The 15097-nt window shown below is 57.4% G+C and overlaps 2 protein-coding genes across 9 annotated transcripts in view; one reads left to right on the forward strand and one right to left on the reverse strand.

Annotated features, from left to right (window-relative positions):
- The window catches only part of ENG (endoglin), a 42527-nt gene extending 40141 nt beyond the window's left edge, over positions 1 to 2386 (forward strand). The window contains exons 15-17 of the mRNA XM_055270971.2: positions 214 to 268; positions 1362 to 1472; positions 1597 to 2386. Coding sequence (XP_055126946.1) covers positions 214 to 268; positions 1362 to 1472; positions 1597 to 1721 — 291 coding nt within the window. The 3' untranslated portion in view covers positions 1722 to 2386. The remainder of the gene's footprint in view (positions 1 to 213; positions 269 to 1361; positions 1473 to 1596) is intronic.
- A 919-nt stretch (positions 2387 to 3305) lies between these two features.
- Positions 3306 to 15097, reverse strand: FPGS (folylpolyglutamate synthase). 8 transcript variants are annotated; one of them, XM_055270973.2, is made up of 15 exons: positions 14878 to 15097; positions 13527 to 13655; positions 13388 to 13441; positions 13240 to 13304; positions 10533 to 10647; positions 10334 to 10411; positions 10138 to 10199; positions 9932 to 10034; positions 9313 to 9390; positions 8919 to 9066; positions 8735 to 8824; positions 7789 to 7939; positions 7534 to 7609; positions 6641 to 6707; positions 3306 to 4175 (listed from the first exon to the last, which is right to left on the reverse strand). In XM_055270973.2, exons 1-15 carry the CDS (start codon positions 15013 to 15015, stop codon positions 3766 to 3768), a joined length of 1764 nt encoding a protein of 587 aa, XP_055126948.1. In that variant the 5' UTR covers positions 15016 to 15097; the 3' UTR covers positions 3306 to 3765. The 8 variants fall into 8 exon arrangements, with proteins under 8 accessions (XP_055126948.1, XP_055126949.1, XP_063491921.1 ...); XM_055270974.2 differs by having other exon boundaries at positions 13527 to 13625; positions 14878 to 15079; XM_063635851.1 differs by lacking the exon at positions 14878 to 15097 and adding an exon at positions 14559 to 14827.

A 15097-nucleotide genomic window follows, 5' to 3' on the forward strand; every position in this document is an offset into this window, starting at 1 on the left:
CAGGAAACATTTCAGCAGCAGCTAGGATCATCCACTAGGCACCCTCCCACAGCACAGATCTTCCAGGACTCACCCAGAGGCATCCAGCTACGAAGCGGTGGAGATGGGATTCAAAGCCAAGGCTCTAGGGTGGGCTGGGGTCACACAGCCAGGGAGTAAACCTGGAAGCCGCCTCCCAAAGGTGCCACCTACTGCTCTCTCTTCCTCCTCCAGGAAGTCCATAGGACTGTCTTCATGCGCTTGAACATCATCAGCCCTGACCTGTCTGGTGAGCTCCCTCCAGGTCTCTCGGGTTTGTTCTAGTGGCTGGGGTCACAGTAGGGCACAGCGGGCAGCCCTGAGAAACGGCCTGGGCACACAGCACATGGCAAGGGAGACCCCAGAGAAAGCGGCCCAGAAGGGGCAGAAGGAGGGCTTCCCAGAGCCATAGCAGCCTAGAGCAGGGGCCAGAGCTGCACTTTGCAGATGGAGAGCCCTTGCCCGAGACTGCCCTGTGGGGTGGGAGTCTAGGTCTCTGCCCCCACTCACAGCTCCACTCCATCCCCCCAGTTACTGGCTGACCTTGCTGGGAGGATGGAGCCTCCTGGGTGGGACAGAGGCCCTTTGGGGTGGGGGTGCTGGCCTCGCCTTTCTTGAGGCCTCTGCCTGCAGGACGCCCCCTCTAGCCTCTCCATCAGTTCCCCCAGACCCAGGCCTACACCAGGCAGAAGAGTCCCGACACTGGCAGCAGAGGCAGGGGTGAGGGATAGGGGCACCTACCTCTTTGCCACCCCATCCAGGCCGGGATAGAGCCTCCACTCCCAGGCCAGGACCGAGAAGGCAGGGCTGATAACCCCATGACACAGAATCGGATGTCAGAGGCTCAAGGGAAGACTGCTTGGCCCATAGTCACACAGGAGTCAGGAATGTGGAGGGAATGAGGCTTGAGCAATCCGAGAGCAGAGCTGCAGGGCACTCGGAGCTGCTCTGGCCCAATTCTCTACCTGCTAAAGGCCTCAGAGAGGGGCAGAGTTGACCTAAGGTCACGTAGCAGGTGGGGCAGGCTCTGTACTCCCGAGCCTCAGTTTCCTCACGTTACCCCCATCCATCCTCCCTGAAAACGCATCTCCATCAGCCTCGAGGGGCAGAGGCATGACCCAAAAGGCTTGGCTGGGCCCTCTAGGTGGACAGTCCTAGCAATCGTGGCTCAATGCCAGGCCTGGCTGTGATGAGCCCGTTTGCTACAAGAGACTGAGGTTCAGAGAAGTCGAGGGTCCATGGCTGAGCGGGGCTGGCACCAAAGCCCACGCGGGCCAGCACAACAGGGTAGGGGATGGGGCAGGGGCAGAGGTGGCAGTGCTGATGGCATCGGCCCTCTCTAGGTTGCACAAGCAAAGGCCTCGTCCTGCCCGCCGTGCTGGGCATCACCTTTGGTGCCTTCCTCATCGGGGCCCTGCTCACTGCCGCACTCTGGTACATCTACTCGCACACGCGTGAGTACCCCAGGCCCCCACAGTGAGCATGCCGGGCCCCTCCATCCACCCGGGGGAGCCCAGTGAAGCCTCTGAGGGATTGAGGGGCCCTGGCCGGGACCCTGACCTCCGCCCCTGCTCCCAGGTTCCCCCAGCAAGCGGGAGCCCGTGGTGGCGGTGGCTGCCCCGGCCTCCTCCGAGAGCAGCAGCACCAACCACAGCATCGGGAGCACCCAGAGCACCCCCTGCTCCACCAGCAGCATGGCATAGCCCCGGCCCCCCGCGCCCGCCCGGCAGGAGAGACTGAGCAGCCGCCAGCTGGGAGCACTGGTGTGAACTCATCCTGGGAGTCAGTCCTCCACTCGGCCCAGGCTGGAGCCTGCTTTCCGTGCCCACCCTTCCCGCCTCCCTCTCAAGAGGCCTGCTGCCAGTGCAGCCACTGGCTTGGAACACCTTGGGGTCCCCCCACCCCACAGAACCTTCAACCCAGTGGTTCTGGGATATGGCTGCCCAGGAGAGAGACCACTTGCCATGCTGTTGTAAAAACCCAAGTCCCTGTCATTTGAACCTGGATCCAGCACAGGTGAACTGAGCTGGGCAGGAAGGGAGAACTTGAAACAGATCCAGGCCAGGCCAGCCCAGCCAGGCCGACAGCACCTCCCCCCTGGGAACAGAAGAGGGCCCAGCCCAGAGCCACCTGGATCTATCCGTGCGGTCTCCACACCTGGACTTGCCTAACTGGCAGGGGAGACAGGAGCCTAGCGGAGTCCAGCCTGGGAGCCCAGAGGGTGGCAAGAACAGTGGGCGTTGGGAGCCTAGCTCCTGCCACATGGAGCCCTCTCTGCCGGTCAGACAGCCAGCAGAGGGGGAGTAGCCAAGCTGCTTGTCCTGGGCCCGCCCCTGTGTATTCACCACCAATAAACCAGACCATGAAACCGGTGATGGGTTGGGCTGGGAGAAGGGCAGTGACATTCAAAGCCAGGGTGGGGTGAGGGCACAGGACAGGGCTGCTTTTGTACTTGGCCCCCACTGGGCTGGCCTGGTGGCAGGGGTGGCATCTTGAACAGTAGCAGCAGCCAGGGCACAGCAGGTTTTCATTCAGCCAGTTCCCCTCTGCCACTCACCCCGTCGGCAGCACACCCCAGGGTCTAGGCTGCAAGAAGGCAAACACCAGGAGGCCCCATCCACACTCTCACTCTGGGGTTCTGAACACAGGCCCTCGACTGCTCTAAGTTCAAATCCTGGACCTGCCACTTGTTGGCTTGTGACTGTAGGCAGGTCCCGTGGCTTTTTTTTGAGACGGAGTCTTGCTCTGTCGCCCAGGCTGGAGTACAGTGGCACTATCTATCTATCTCGGCTCGCTGCAACCTCCGCCACCCGGGTTCAAGCAATTCTCCTGCCTCAGCCTCCCGCTACTACGTCCAGCTAATTTTTGTATTTTTAGTAGAGACAGACAGGGTTTCACCATGTTGGCCAGATGGTCTCGACCTCTTGACCTCATGATCCGCCCGCCTCAGCCTCCCAAAGTGCTGGGATTACAGGCGTGAGCCACCATGCCCAGCCCCCATGGCTTCTTGAAACCAGCCACAGTTCCCTCGTCTGTCAAATGGGTATAATTCTCCATCGTAAGGTCTCTGCAAGGGGGTCTGCAGAAAGCACTACCTGGCATATGGTCGACAGGCGTCAGTCCGGTCTCATCTCACAGGCTACCTGAGGCGCACAGGGAGGGAGGGACTTGTCCCAGGCCACACAGCCAGGCTCCCTCTACACAGTGCAGGTCCCTGACCACCAGCAGTCCCTCTCTGTCTCTGCTGAGGGAGCAGGGGATCAAGGGTCAGTCGAAGGCTTTGCCAGTTCTTTAAAAAACAAAGGCTTTAATTCACTCCAGCCACCCTCTGTCCCACAGTGTCCCAGGCAGAGGCCCTCTCCCTTCCCAGAAGGCACAGGGAGGAGGAAATCTACCACCCAGCACGTGGCAGGACCCGGGGCCTGGCCAGGCAGCGCACACAATAAGCTGGGCCTGAGCCAGGAGGCAGGCGGGGTGTTGGGGGAGACAGGCTGAACAGCCAGGCCACTGCAACAGTGAGAGACCCGGGGAGCCCCCCTGCTATCTCGGCCGGGAGGAAGGAGAGACCAACGCACAGAGCCTTAAAAAAGAGGACATCCTCTCCCAGCCTCCCGTCCCAGAGCCCTGGTCCCTAGGCCAGTCTAGACAGAACCAGGAAAGCAGAAAACAAAAGGCACCTAGTATGTAAGTTCACGGGGAGAACGCAGGCAGGTGTGGGAGGCTCCCACCTCCAAGCCCGGGCCTTGGCTACTGGGACAGTGTGGGCTCCAGCAGCTTCAGGACACCACCCACCAGGTGCAGGCTGCCAGTGACTAGCACATGGATGGCAGCAGCCTCACGGAGTATGCTGGCCCCACTGTGAGCCACGGCGTGGGTGAGGAGGCCCTTTGGGGGACTGGGTGGCTGGAAGATGGGGTCTCGGCCTTGGCTGATCCATTGCAAGGCATGTGAAATGCAGCTGAAGACGAGGGAACTGGCACTGCAGGTGTGGGGTGGGTGGGGCACCAGAAGCAGGGATGCGGACCCACCAGGCTCTGGGCTGGGGGCACTCCAGAGGTCCGGGCTGGCCTGCTCTTCGTCCAGGTGGTTCCAGTGCTGCTGGTGTTCCAGGCAGCGGAGCAGAACCTGGTCCAGTGTCACCGTGAAGTTCTGTTGGTCTGTGGAGCACAGAGACAGGCATATCAGCGAAGGGGAGACGGGTAAGGGACAGGGGTGGAGAAAGGGGCGGGTGCACTGTGAGCACCTGCTTAGCACCAAGCCCTTTACATCATCAGGCCCCCAGTCTCGGCTAGTGGTCTTCTCCATGGACACGATAAAGAAACTGAGGCTCAGGCAGGTTCAGTGACCTCACCAAGGTCACGAGAGGCAGAGCCAGACACTCTGGCCCCAAAGCTTTTGCCCACTAGGTACCCCTTCCGCACTCTGGCCTCATTGTCTCCATCTATAAAATGTACATCCAGCTGGGGACCATCACCAGGTGGGCACAGTTATTTCTGGGGATGCTGGTTAAAAACGCAGATTCCGCCAGGCGCGGTGGCTCACGCTTGTAATCCCAGCACTTTGGGAGGCCGAGGCGGGCGGATCACGAGGTCAGGAGATCGAGACCACGGTGAAACCCCGTCTCTACTAAAAATATAAAAAAAATTAGCCGGGCGTGGTGGCGGGCGCCTGTAGTCCCAGCTACTCGGAGAGGCTGAGGCAGGAGAATGGCGTGAACCCAGGAGGCGGAGCTTGCAGTGAGCCGAGATCGCGCCACTGCACTCCAGCCTGGGTGACAGAGTGAGACTCCATCTCAAAAAAAAAAAAAAAAAGCAGATTCCAGGCTGGGCGCGGTGGCTCACGCCTGTAATCCCAGCACCTTGGGAGGCCAAAGCGGGCGGATCACCTGAGGTCAGGAGTTCAAGATCAGCCTGGCCAACATGGTGAAACACTGTCTCTTAAAAAAAAAAAAAAAACACACACAAAAATTAGCCAGGTGTGGTGGCACACGCCTGTAATCCCAGCTACTTGGAAGGCTGAGGCAAGAGTATCGCTTGAACCCAGGAGGAGGAGACTGCAGTGAGCTGAGATCACACCACTGCACTCCAGCCTGGGCGACAGAGCAAGACTCCATCTTATAAACAAACAAAAAACAAAAATTAGCTGGGTATAGTGGCGCACGCCTGTAGTCCCAGCTACTCACAAGGCTGAGGCAGGAGAATCATTTGAACCTGGGAGGCAGAAGTTGCAGTGAGCCGAGATGGCACCACTGCACTCCAGCCTGGGCAGCCTGAGTGACAGAACGAGACTGTCTCAAGAAAAAAATAAATAAATAAAATGCAGATTCCAGAACTCTCCCCAGCCAGACTGATGTGAGGACTGGAGATTTTTTTTTTTAGACAGGGTCCAGGGTCTTGCTCTGTCACCCAGGCTGGAGTGCAGTGATGCAATCACAACTTCATGACTCACTGCAGCCTCCACCTTCCAGGCTCAATCGATCCTTCCACTTCAGCCTCCTGAGTAGCTAGGACCACAGGTGTACACAACCACACCTGGCTAATTCTTCTATTTTTTTTTTTATAGAGATGAGGTCTGGCTTTTAACTCCTGAGCTCAAATGATCCTCCTGCCAAAGTGCTGGGATTACAGGTGTGAGCCACCAAGTCCAGCCTGGGATCTGTATTTTTTACACGATTTCAAACTTTTTTAACATGATGCATAGTAAAAAACACATTTTACATTGCAACCCAGTACTTACATACTTATACAGATGCCTGGAACAGAATAATCTTCAGCAAACAGGACCTACCCTTACTCTGTGCAGTGTACACTGGTATTTTCTACTGTATTTCATATAAAATAAAAAATGCTGGCTGGGCGTGGTGGCTCACACCTGTAATCCCAGCACTTTGGAAAGCTGAGGTGGGCAGATCATTTGAGGCCAGGAGTTTGACACCAGCCTGGCCAACACGGAGAAACCCTGTCTCTACTAAAAATACAAAAATTAGCTGGGCATGTTGGCACACGCCTGTAATCCCAGCTGTTCCAGAGGCTGAGACATGAGAAGCATCTGAACCTAGGAGGCAGAGGTTGCAGTGAGCTGAGATTGTGCCACTATATTCCAGCCTGGGTGACAGAGTGACACTCTGTCTCAAAAACTAAATAATTTTTTTTTTTTTTTTTTTTTTTTTTGAGACAGTCTCGCTCTGTCGCCCAGGCTAGAGTGCAGTGGCGCAATCTTGGCCTACTGCCAGCTCCGCCTCCTGAGTTCATGCCATTCTCCTGCCTCAGCCTCCCGAGTAGCTTGGACTACAGGCGCCCACCACTACACCCGGCTAATTTTTTGTATTTTTGTTTTTTTGTAGAGACGGGGTTTCACCACGTTAGCCAGGATGGTCTTGATCTCCTGACCTTGTGATCCGCCCGCCTCGGCCTCCCAAAGTGCTGGGATTACAGGCGTGAGCTACCGTGCCCAGCCAAAAATTTTTAAAATAAAATTAAATAAAGTATACTTTGGTGTATAAAAGAGTATAAGTACACTAAAACAAATTTATTTCCTACCCCAAACCTCCAGTTTGGAAACCCCCACTGTCTACCTCAGGGACCCCTGCTCATCCCCAGGGTCCATGCCTGCCACCACTCACCTGCGTTGCCTGTGGATGACACCTCTGTCAGGTTAGGGCAGAAGACGGCATAGTCAAACTGGCAGGGCTAGAAGGCCAAGGGAAAGACTTGGTGTCAGACCCCTGAAAGGACGTCTACCAACTTCCATATGGCCCCCTGAGCCCACATCTCTGGAGATGCAGCCTCCCTGACAACTAGAATGACGCTGTATAAACCTAGCCAAGGTACGTCAGCGCCCTGCCCCATCTGCCTCAGTATACCCTGCCTGGCCTGTGGCCTGAGCAGCGAAGTCCCAATCTACTGTACAGACGGGGGAACAGAGGCCACAGGTCAAGAGGACTTGCTGAAGGTCACTCAGATAGTGAGGGGGCCCCAAATCCAGGCTGGAAAAAGGCTGTGGGTAAATGGGAGAGGTTCTGCATACAGCCTCAGCCTCCTGGTCTGTGAAACGGGAGATGATACCTACGGGCCACTTCAGCCCGGACAGCTTGGGCAGCCTCAGTTTCCCCAAGCAGAGAAAGGCCCAGTGATTCCTTCAACCAAACTTGAGAAGCAGGTACCTTTAGCAGCAACCCCATTTTATGGAGAGGCAAACTGAGGCTCAGGGAAATGCCACTTCTCGTCCAGGGCGATAAAGGGGCATGACAAGCAAGTCCAGAGTCTACACCTTTAGCCACGATGTGGTCCATCTCTTAAGCCTGGACTTGAGTCTAGACACGCGGGAAAATGAGTAACGACCTATGACTGGACTCCCCGCGGCCCTGCAGCACCTGGCGGAACCAGCACAGGCACCTTGTCACATCTAATCCTCAACACAACTCAAGGGGGAAGGGATTCGCACCCCCCCAGGGTCATACCGCCAGACCCAGGGCTTCAGGACTGCCTGCTGCCCACCCCCAAGTCGGCCCCTCACCTGCAGCAGCTTCAGCAGGGCCGCCGGGTCCCGGTCCCCGGTAGCATTGAAGAGCAAGACTCGAACCTCTGGGCCACTGCGACACGGGTGAGGAGCTGGGTCAAAGGGCCACGCCCGTTCTCCCTGCCGTCCCAATCCCGTCCCCTCCCACGACCTCGCCCCTCCCAGTGGGCCCGCCCCCGCCCTCGCCCTTCCCCACGATCCCACCCCTCCTCGTGGGCCCGCCCCGGCCCCAACCCCAGCCCTGCCCCTCACCCGCTGGGCCTCTCGCGGCCCTGCAGCGCTTGGCGGAACCAGCGCACGCAGGCCTGCACGCTGCTGGCGGTGTGCGCGCCGTCCAGGTACCAGGTGAGGGGCCCGCGCCGCAGCACCTGCGTCCGGCCCGGCCACTCCGTGTTATGAAGCCCTGGGGGAGGGCAGCAAGGCAGTCTTCCAGGCCCTCTCCCACCCCCGTCCTCAACTCCGCACACACACTCCTGAGCCCGGTCTCCCCTGCAGGCTGCGCCCGCCCTCAACACTCAGGACCCCGGCAGCCCAGGAACTTTTTTACTAGCACCAGTCAATGGCTTGGGCTTTTCGGCTGTCTCATCTAGTGGAATCTTTCAGGCAACCCTGAAAGGGCCTGCTATACCCGTTTGACAGCCCGAGAGCCCTTAGCTGGGGCCGGGATGTGATGGAGAGGTCAGCCTGTCTTCAGGACCTTGTCACTTGCCCCTGACAACAGGCGTGGCACACAGTGGGCCCAACATTTGCTGAAGGGGCTTAACAGCATGAGCACCTGCTGGGTGCTGAAAGCTTTGGGGAAGGCAAGAAGTAGATGACTGGATCACCGTCCTCCAGAACCTCAGGCTCTGATGACGATGATAGTGACAGTGACAGCAGCTACCACTGGCTGGCACTTTATCCCACATTGGCCAGGCTCTGCACTCAGCACCTTAGTGATGTCACCTCAGCGAATCCCCACCACAGCCCTTGGCAGTGGCTCCTATCATCATCCACTTTGGCAGATGAGAAGACAGGCTCAGAAAGAGTTCATGAGCTCAAGGTCGGGGAGGTTTGCTGACATCAGAGTCCTTTCTCTTAAGCACCACTTCAAATTGTCTCTATCTCCCAAACAGAAACCCCCCCAGAAAAAAAAAAAAAATCTGAAGGGGAACAGACACACGCAGTGGTCCCAGCTGGGCAGGAAGGTCTAACTCACCAAGCCGCATGTGGGCTGTGGGCTGGAACACGGGTGCCAGGGGCAGCTGCCACAGGAGCCCTGGCCTGGATGCCTTCGGCTCCCCAGCACCTGTGGGGTGTGTGAGACCAAGTGTGCCCGGGACCCTCCTAGGCAGGCTCCACAGGTGCCACCCACCTGCCTGCCCACTCCGCTGCCCACTCACCATGGGGGTCCTGCCGCTGCAGCCAGCAGTGGGCCAGCTGCAAGGCCAAGGCGGCGTTGGACCGCTGGTGCTCCCCCTCCAGGCCCAGGGTCAGCGGCGGCCCCCCTTCCTCCAGGGCCTCCAGCGTCGGACACAGGTATAGAGGACACTGGGGGAGACAGGCAGGAGTGGGTCAGCAGAGGCCCTCCCTGACCACATCAGCCCTCGCATCTCTCCCCTCCCCCAGCCACCAAGCCCTGCTCCCAGAACTGAGATGTGTTCCAGCAGGCCCGGCAGCTGGCCCAGCGTCCTCACTGCACAGATGAGCAAACTGAGGCCCCAGAGGATGCAGTGCCTCCTCAAACAGGAGGGACACACGCCCACCCTGCCGCTGCCCCATTCCAATCAGACTTACTGAGATCTGCTGGGCTCGGTCCCTCAGCACTGCCAGGGGACCTTCAGGTTGGAGTACAGTGAAGGCAGGGACACCTTGCTGTGGAGGGAAGAAGGAGAAAGGGCTACCTAGCGTCCTCCACACTCCTACCTCTGGCCCCCACATCCCTGGGTCTGGGCTACCACTGTCTCTCATCCCTCATGTATCTTTTCTTTTCTTTTTCGAGATGAAGTCTCACTCTGTCACCCAGGCTGGAATGCTGTGGCGCAATCTCGGCTCACTGCAACGTCTGCCTCCCGGGTTCGAGTGATTCTCCTGCCTCAGTCTCCCCAGTAGCTGGAACTACAGGCGTACACCACCACACCTGGCTAATTTTTGTATTTTTAGTAGAGACAGAGTTTCACCATATTGGTCAGGCTGGTCTCAAACTCCTGATCTCAGGTGATTCTCCCGCCTCGACCTCCTGAAATGCTGGGATTGCAAGCATATAAGCCATCATGTCCAGCCATCCCTCACATTTCAATGGGGAAACAGTCTGGAGAGGAGACTCAACTTGTTCCAGTCACACAGTGAAGCCAGGATGAAAATGTAGACGCCCAGGCCTTCCATGTCTCTCCCTTCCCCCAGTCTGCCTGGTCACCTTAAAGATGCCCCCTTTCTGCCATGCGATCTTCTCCACCGTATCCCCCAGGAGGCTGGTGTGGTCGATGCCAAGAGAGGAGACTCCGCACACCACAGGCTTCCTGCAGGGGAGGAAAAGGCCATGAGGCCCTGCCCTGAGCCACCAGGCGGCAGGTGAGGCTGTGCTCCTGGCTGCCACCCCTCGTCCCAAGCAACTGTGCTCACCTGATGATGTTGGTACAGTCATAAGCCCCGCCAATGCCCACCTCCACCACTGCCAGGTCCACCTGCCAAAGACCAGAGGGCATGGCAGGGGATATGAGGGTGCCCGGAGGCCGCATGGAAGCCGGGAGCCCCCAGGCCTGCTGAGGTTCCTGTTCCCACGGCCTCAGATGCAGGGTTCTAGGGAGAGGGCACACACCTTCTCTTGGAGGAAGACGTGGAAGGCCATGAGTGTCAGGAAGCGGAAGTAGGGGGGCATGGAGACACAGCTGCCATCCTGTGGCACAGGGAGATGTCAAGGCCCAGAGCCCGTGCAGCCCCTCCTCTGGGGAGATGGGGAGCTGGAACATGTAGCACCCCCAACCACACCCACCCGCCAGCCCTCCTGCATGGGGCACCTTGGTCTCCTCCAGCCGGTGGTAGAGGCGCCAGAAGTACTTGGTGAAGAGCTCAGGACTGATGGGCTGCCCATTGATGCGGATCCGCTCCCGAACCTGCACCAGGTGGGGAGAGCTGCCGGGACAGCTGGGGTCGTCAGGACTCCCTTCCTGAGCGTCCTGGCCTTCCCCACCCTGCAGGGGCTGATGCTACTGGCCTCTGTGCCTCACCTCTCCTGTGTCCCTCGGTTTGTTCCTGGTGCCCCATCCCGCCGGACTATCTGTAGCCGCCCCCCAAGTCCTCCCCCTCTTCTATCTCCAGGCCTCTGCACCTGGCTCACCCTATTCACCACGTTGGTCTCAACTAAGACAGCTCCTCCTCCTTTGGACCCTCACCCAGGCTGCTTTTGCACATTCTATGGGCTCCAACAGTCCCATATCAATCAGTCACTCTGCTGACATCTGTCCCACAATGTCATCTGTCTTACAGCTCTCAGAGACAAAGCCCACAAGCAGTGTTCAAGCTGCAGCCCTGGGCTGGCCCTCAAGGCCATATGGGCCCAAGTTGAAGGGTAGGTTTTTATCCCAAAAATGATTGTAGTTTTTATGTTTATTTATTTTTGAGACAGGGTCTTGCTCTGTCGCCCAGGCTGGAGTGCAGTGGTGCAATCTTGGCTCACTGCAACCTCTGCCTCCCAGGTTCAAGCGTTTCTCATGCCTCGGCCTCCCAAGTAGCTGGGACTACAGGCACACACCACCATGCTTTGCTGATTTTTGTATTTTTAGTAGACAGGGTTACGCCATGTTAGCCAGGCTGGTCTTGAACTCCTGACCTCTGGTGATCCACCCGCCTCAGCCTCCCAAAGTGCTGGGATTACAGGCATAAGCCACCGTGCCCAGCCAATTTTTTTGTATTTTTAGTGGAGATAGGGTTTTGCCATGTTGGCCAGGCTGCTCTTGAACTCCTGGCCTCAAGTGATCTGCCCGCCTTGGCCTCCCAAAGTGCTGGGATTACAGGCATGAGCCACCACGCCTGGCCCAAAAAATGATTTTAGAAGACAGGTTTGTGCCTCATGTTTCAATCCTCAAAGCTACTCAGGTAGTAAGTCCTCCTCTCCATCTCTTTATTTGAACAAGAACTGTTTAGGGAAAACATATCAGCTTGAAATGACCTTAGGCAGCTGATTTCAGAAGTTCCTGGTGATGGGCTTAGGAGACATGCGTGGCACAGAAAGAGCGATCCCGGGTCTACCTGGCCATCCTCTTGTGTAAGTCTAGACAAGTGAGACCAAGAGGGGGCGCTGCCTCCAGGGCAAAGCCACAGCGGAGACTGGCCGAGCAGAAGGGCTCCTATCTGTAGCCCGCCCGGGAGACCTTAATGTGGACGGCACAAGCCACCCTTATCGTTTAAGCCCTTGCAAAGCAATTTTCTCCTTACTCTAAAGACATACTAATTGATAACTATCTCTATGTGATTTTAAAGTTATATATGGACTTTAAAATTTTTTCATTTCTTTTTTTTTTTTTAAATAGAGATGAAGTCTCACTATGTTGCCCAGGCTGGTCTCAAACTCCTGAGCTCCAGTGATCCTCCCACCTTGGCCTCCCAAAGTGCTAGGATTACAGTTGTGAGCCACCACACTCAACCTGGACTTTAAGTTATTAAAGAGACATCTGACCATCTGACTATTCCAGCTACGTAATTTTCTTTTTTTTTTTTTAAGACAGCATCTTGCCCTGTCACCCAGGCTGAAGTGCAATGGCGTGATCACTGCTAACTGCAGCCTTGGCCTCCCGGGCTCAGGTGATCCTCCCATGTCAGCCGCCCAAAGTGCTGGGATTATAGGCATGAGCCACCACACTGGGCCTCCCGCTACGTATTTATACGTTAAAGTGGCTGCCCCTTCCCCAATTTTTTTTATTATGAAAACTTTTTTTTTTTTTTTTTTTGAGACGGAGTCTTGCTCTGTCGCCCAGGCTGGAGTGCAGTGGCACAATCTCGGCTCACTGCAAGCTCCGCCTCCCGGGTTCACGCCATTCTCCTGCCTCAGCCTCTCCAAGTAGCTGGGACTACAGGCGCCCGCCACCACGCCCAGCTAATTTTTTGTATTTTTTAGTAGAGACGGGGTTTCACCGTGGTCTCAATCTCCTGACCTCATGATCCGCCCGCCTCGGCCTCCCAGAGTGCTGGGATTACAAGCGTGAGCCACCGCGCCCGGCCTTTATTATGAAAATTAAGGCCAGCCACAGTGGCTCACACCTGTAATCCCAGCACTTTAGGAGGCCGAGGTGGGCAGATCACTTGAGGTCAGGAGTTCGAGAACAGCCTGGCCAACAGGTGAAACCCCATCTCTACTAAAAATACAAAAATTAGCCTGGTGTGGTGGCAGGTGCCTGTAATCCGAGCTACTCGGGAGGCTGAAGCAGGAGAATTGCTTGAACCTGGCAGGCGGGGGTTGCAGTGAGCCAAGATCGTGCCATTGTACTCCAGCCTGGGCGATAGAGTGGGACTCAGTCTCAAAAAAAAAAAAAAAAAAAAATTAAAGGTTGCCATAAACATGGGCCAATATGGTAAGTGCTAACTGAATGTTTATTGAATAAATAAACATTGGGCAGAGAGACATTCAGCTGACCTCCTGGGGGTGACCCTGGTCCTGAAGCACTGGCTGGTTCCATAGCCCCCCAGGGTCCATTGGGACAGACACCACATCCCCCCACAACCTGGTACCTAAAGAATCCTGTCTTCAGGCCATAGCTTCGGAGGATACATTCCGTGAAGGCACAGGTGGAGCCCTTGAAAGAAAAGGGATTGTCTGGGCAGGCTCTACCCCACCAGCCACTTAATAGACCCTCTACCCCAGGGTCCTGCCCCTCACCTTCCCCTTCGTCCCAGTGACGTGGATGATGTTCAGCCGGTCCAAGTCCTCCACCTGGGACAGACAGACAAGGTCCCTGCCTCAGCTACGGGAATCACAAATGGGGGTGGGAGGTGGTCACAGGCCCTCTCTACCTTACCTGCAGCCCACTCCGTGCCAGGTACCGTTCCATGGCTTCCAGCTGTGTCTGGGGGTCACCCCGCTGGCGCTTCACCTGCTCCAGGTAGCCGGCATTGGTCTGCAGGGTATTGAGCATGCGCACAGCATCCTGGCAACCACAGTGCCCAGGTAGCAGGTTAAGGCTCACTCAGGGTCCACAGGCACAGAGACAGCCAGCAGACCAGTGGCCAAGCCAGGGCAACAAGGCCAGTACCAGGCCTGCCTGCCGTGCCAGCACTGTTAGCCTAGCCTGTAGGTTAAGCAACAGAGAGTATGGCATCTTTCCAGCCCTGGCAAAAATGGGAGTCTGAGGCAGTTCAGCCCCACCCAGGGAGTGCTACACAAAGAAGGTGGCATGACTAACGGACTAGCCTTGCTTCCTGCCCAGGCTCCCCCGACTTCACTCCTGGGCCTTTGCCCTCATTCTCTCCAATGGGGTCCATTGCTATATTGCTCCCTGCCAGGGAGGGGCCAGAACTACAGAAAGTTGGGGTATTCGAATTCTGGAGTTCCCCGAAGCTCCACCCCAACCCTCATGACTCTGGGGTTCCAGATTCCAACCCACAGAAGAGCAACTCAGAGGGAGGATAGGTGTGCCAGGAGTCACTCAGCCAGGAAGGCAGGTAGGTACGGCTTCAGGAGGGTTCACAATGGAAGTGGGAGTGGGGGTGCTATTTCATTCCCCTTAGGCCTCATATTCTGTGCCTCCCACCCTCAGGACCTCAAGGCTGGTTGGAGGCCCCACCCTCATCAAACCAGTGCCACCCGCCTGACTGGCATCAGGGTCTGGTCTAGGGCAACCGGCTCTTGGCACAACGCCCGCGGACATTTTCTGTTTTCCAGGTTCTAGGGCCTTCCACTACCCCTGATTCTTGCCTCTCCCCCAAATCCAGGCCCTTGGATCCCCAATCTTCTGAATCCTGGACACCCCACCCCCAGATCAATACTCCTGGATCTTTCAAGCCTGAATTCCTGAGTCTCTTCCCTACCCTCTTTCCCCACTCTCACTGACGGTTCAGACTCCGGGATCACTGGAACTCCAGAAGCACCGCTGAGCCTCTGGGCTTCTGGATCCTAGCTCCAGTGCCCCTTCCCATTCCCCAACCCGGGGCGGGGACGCTATAGTCTCCGAATTCCCAGACCCGGCGGCCCGGGCCCAACTTCCTGGTCCCTGTCCCCACCCCCAGCCTCCAGGATGTTCCGCCCCCCGAGTCCCCCAGTACAGGGCTCCCGATACTCTCTGGGCTAGCGGAGCCCGGATGTTCTGCGGCAGAGCGCAGGCCCACGTGTCGTCGCGCCCCGGCCCGCTGGCCCGCCGGCCCGCCTGATACCTGGTACTCCATGCTGGGCTCCTGCGGCACCGGCCACGCGCTCAAGCCCCGCCGCGCCGCGACCTGGGTCATTACGCCGCGCGCAGACGCCGCTGCCAGGAATAGAGCGGCGCGCAGGTGGCTCCGCGCCCGCGACATAGTCCCGGCGCCCCCGGCAGCGCTCTAGGCCCGGGCGGGAGACGCCCCGCCCCGCCCCGCCCCCAGCCAATCAGCGCAGCGC

Source organism: Symphalangus syndactylus, chromosome 3 (assembly GCF_028878055.3).
Source record: "Symphalangus syndactylus isolate Jambi chromosome 3, NHGRI_mSymSyn1-v2.1_pri, whole genome shotgun sequence".
Classification (NCBI taxonomy): Eukaryota; Metazoa; Chordata; class Mammalia; order Primates; family Hylobatidae; genus Symphalangus; species Symphalangus syndactylus.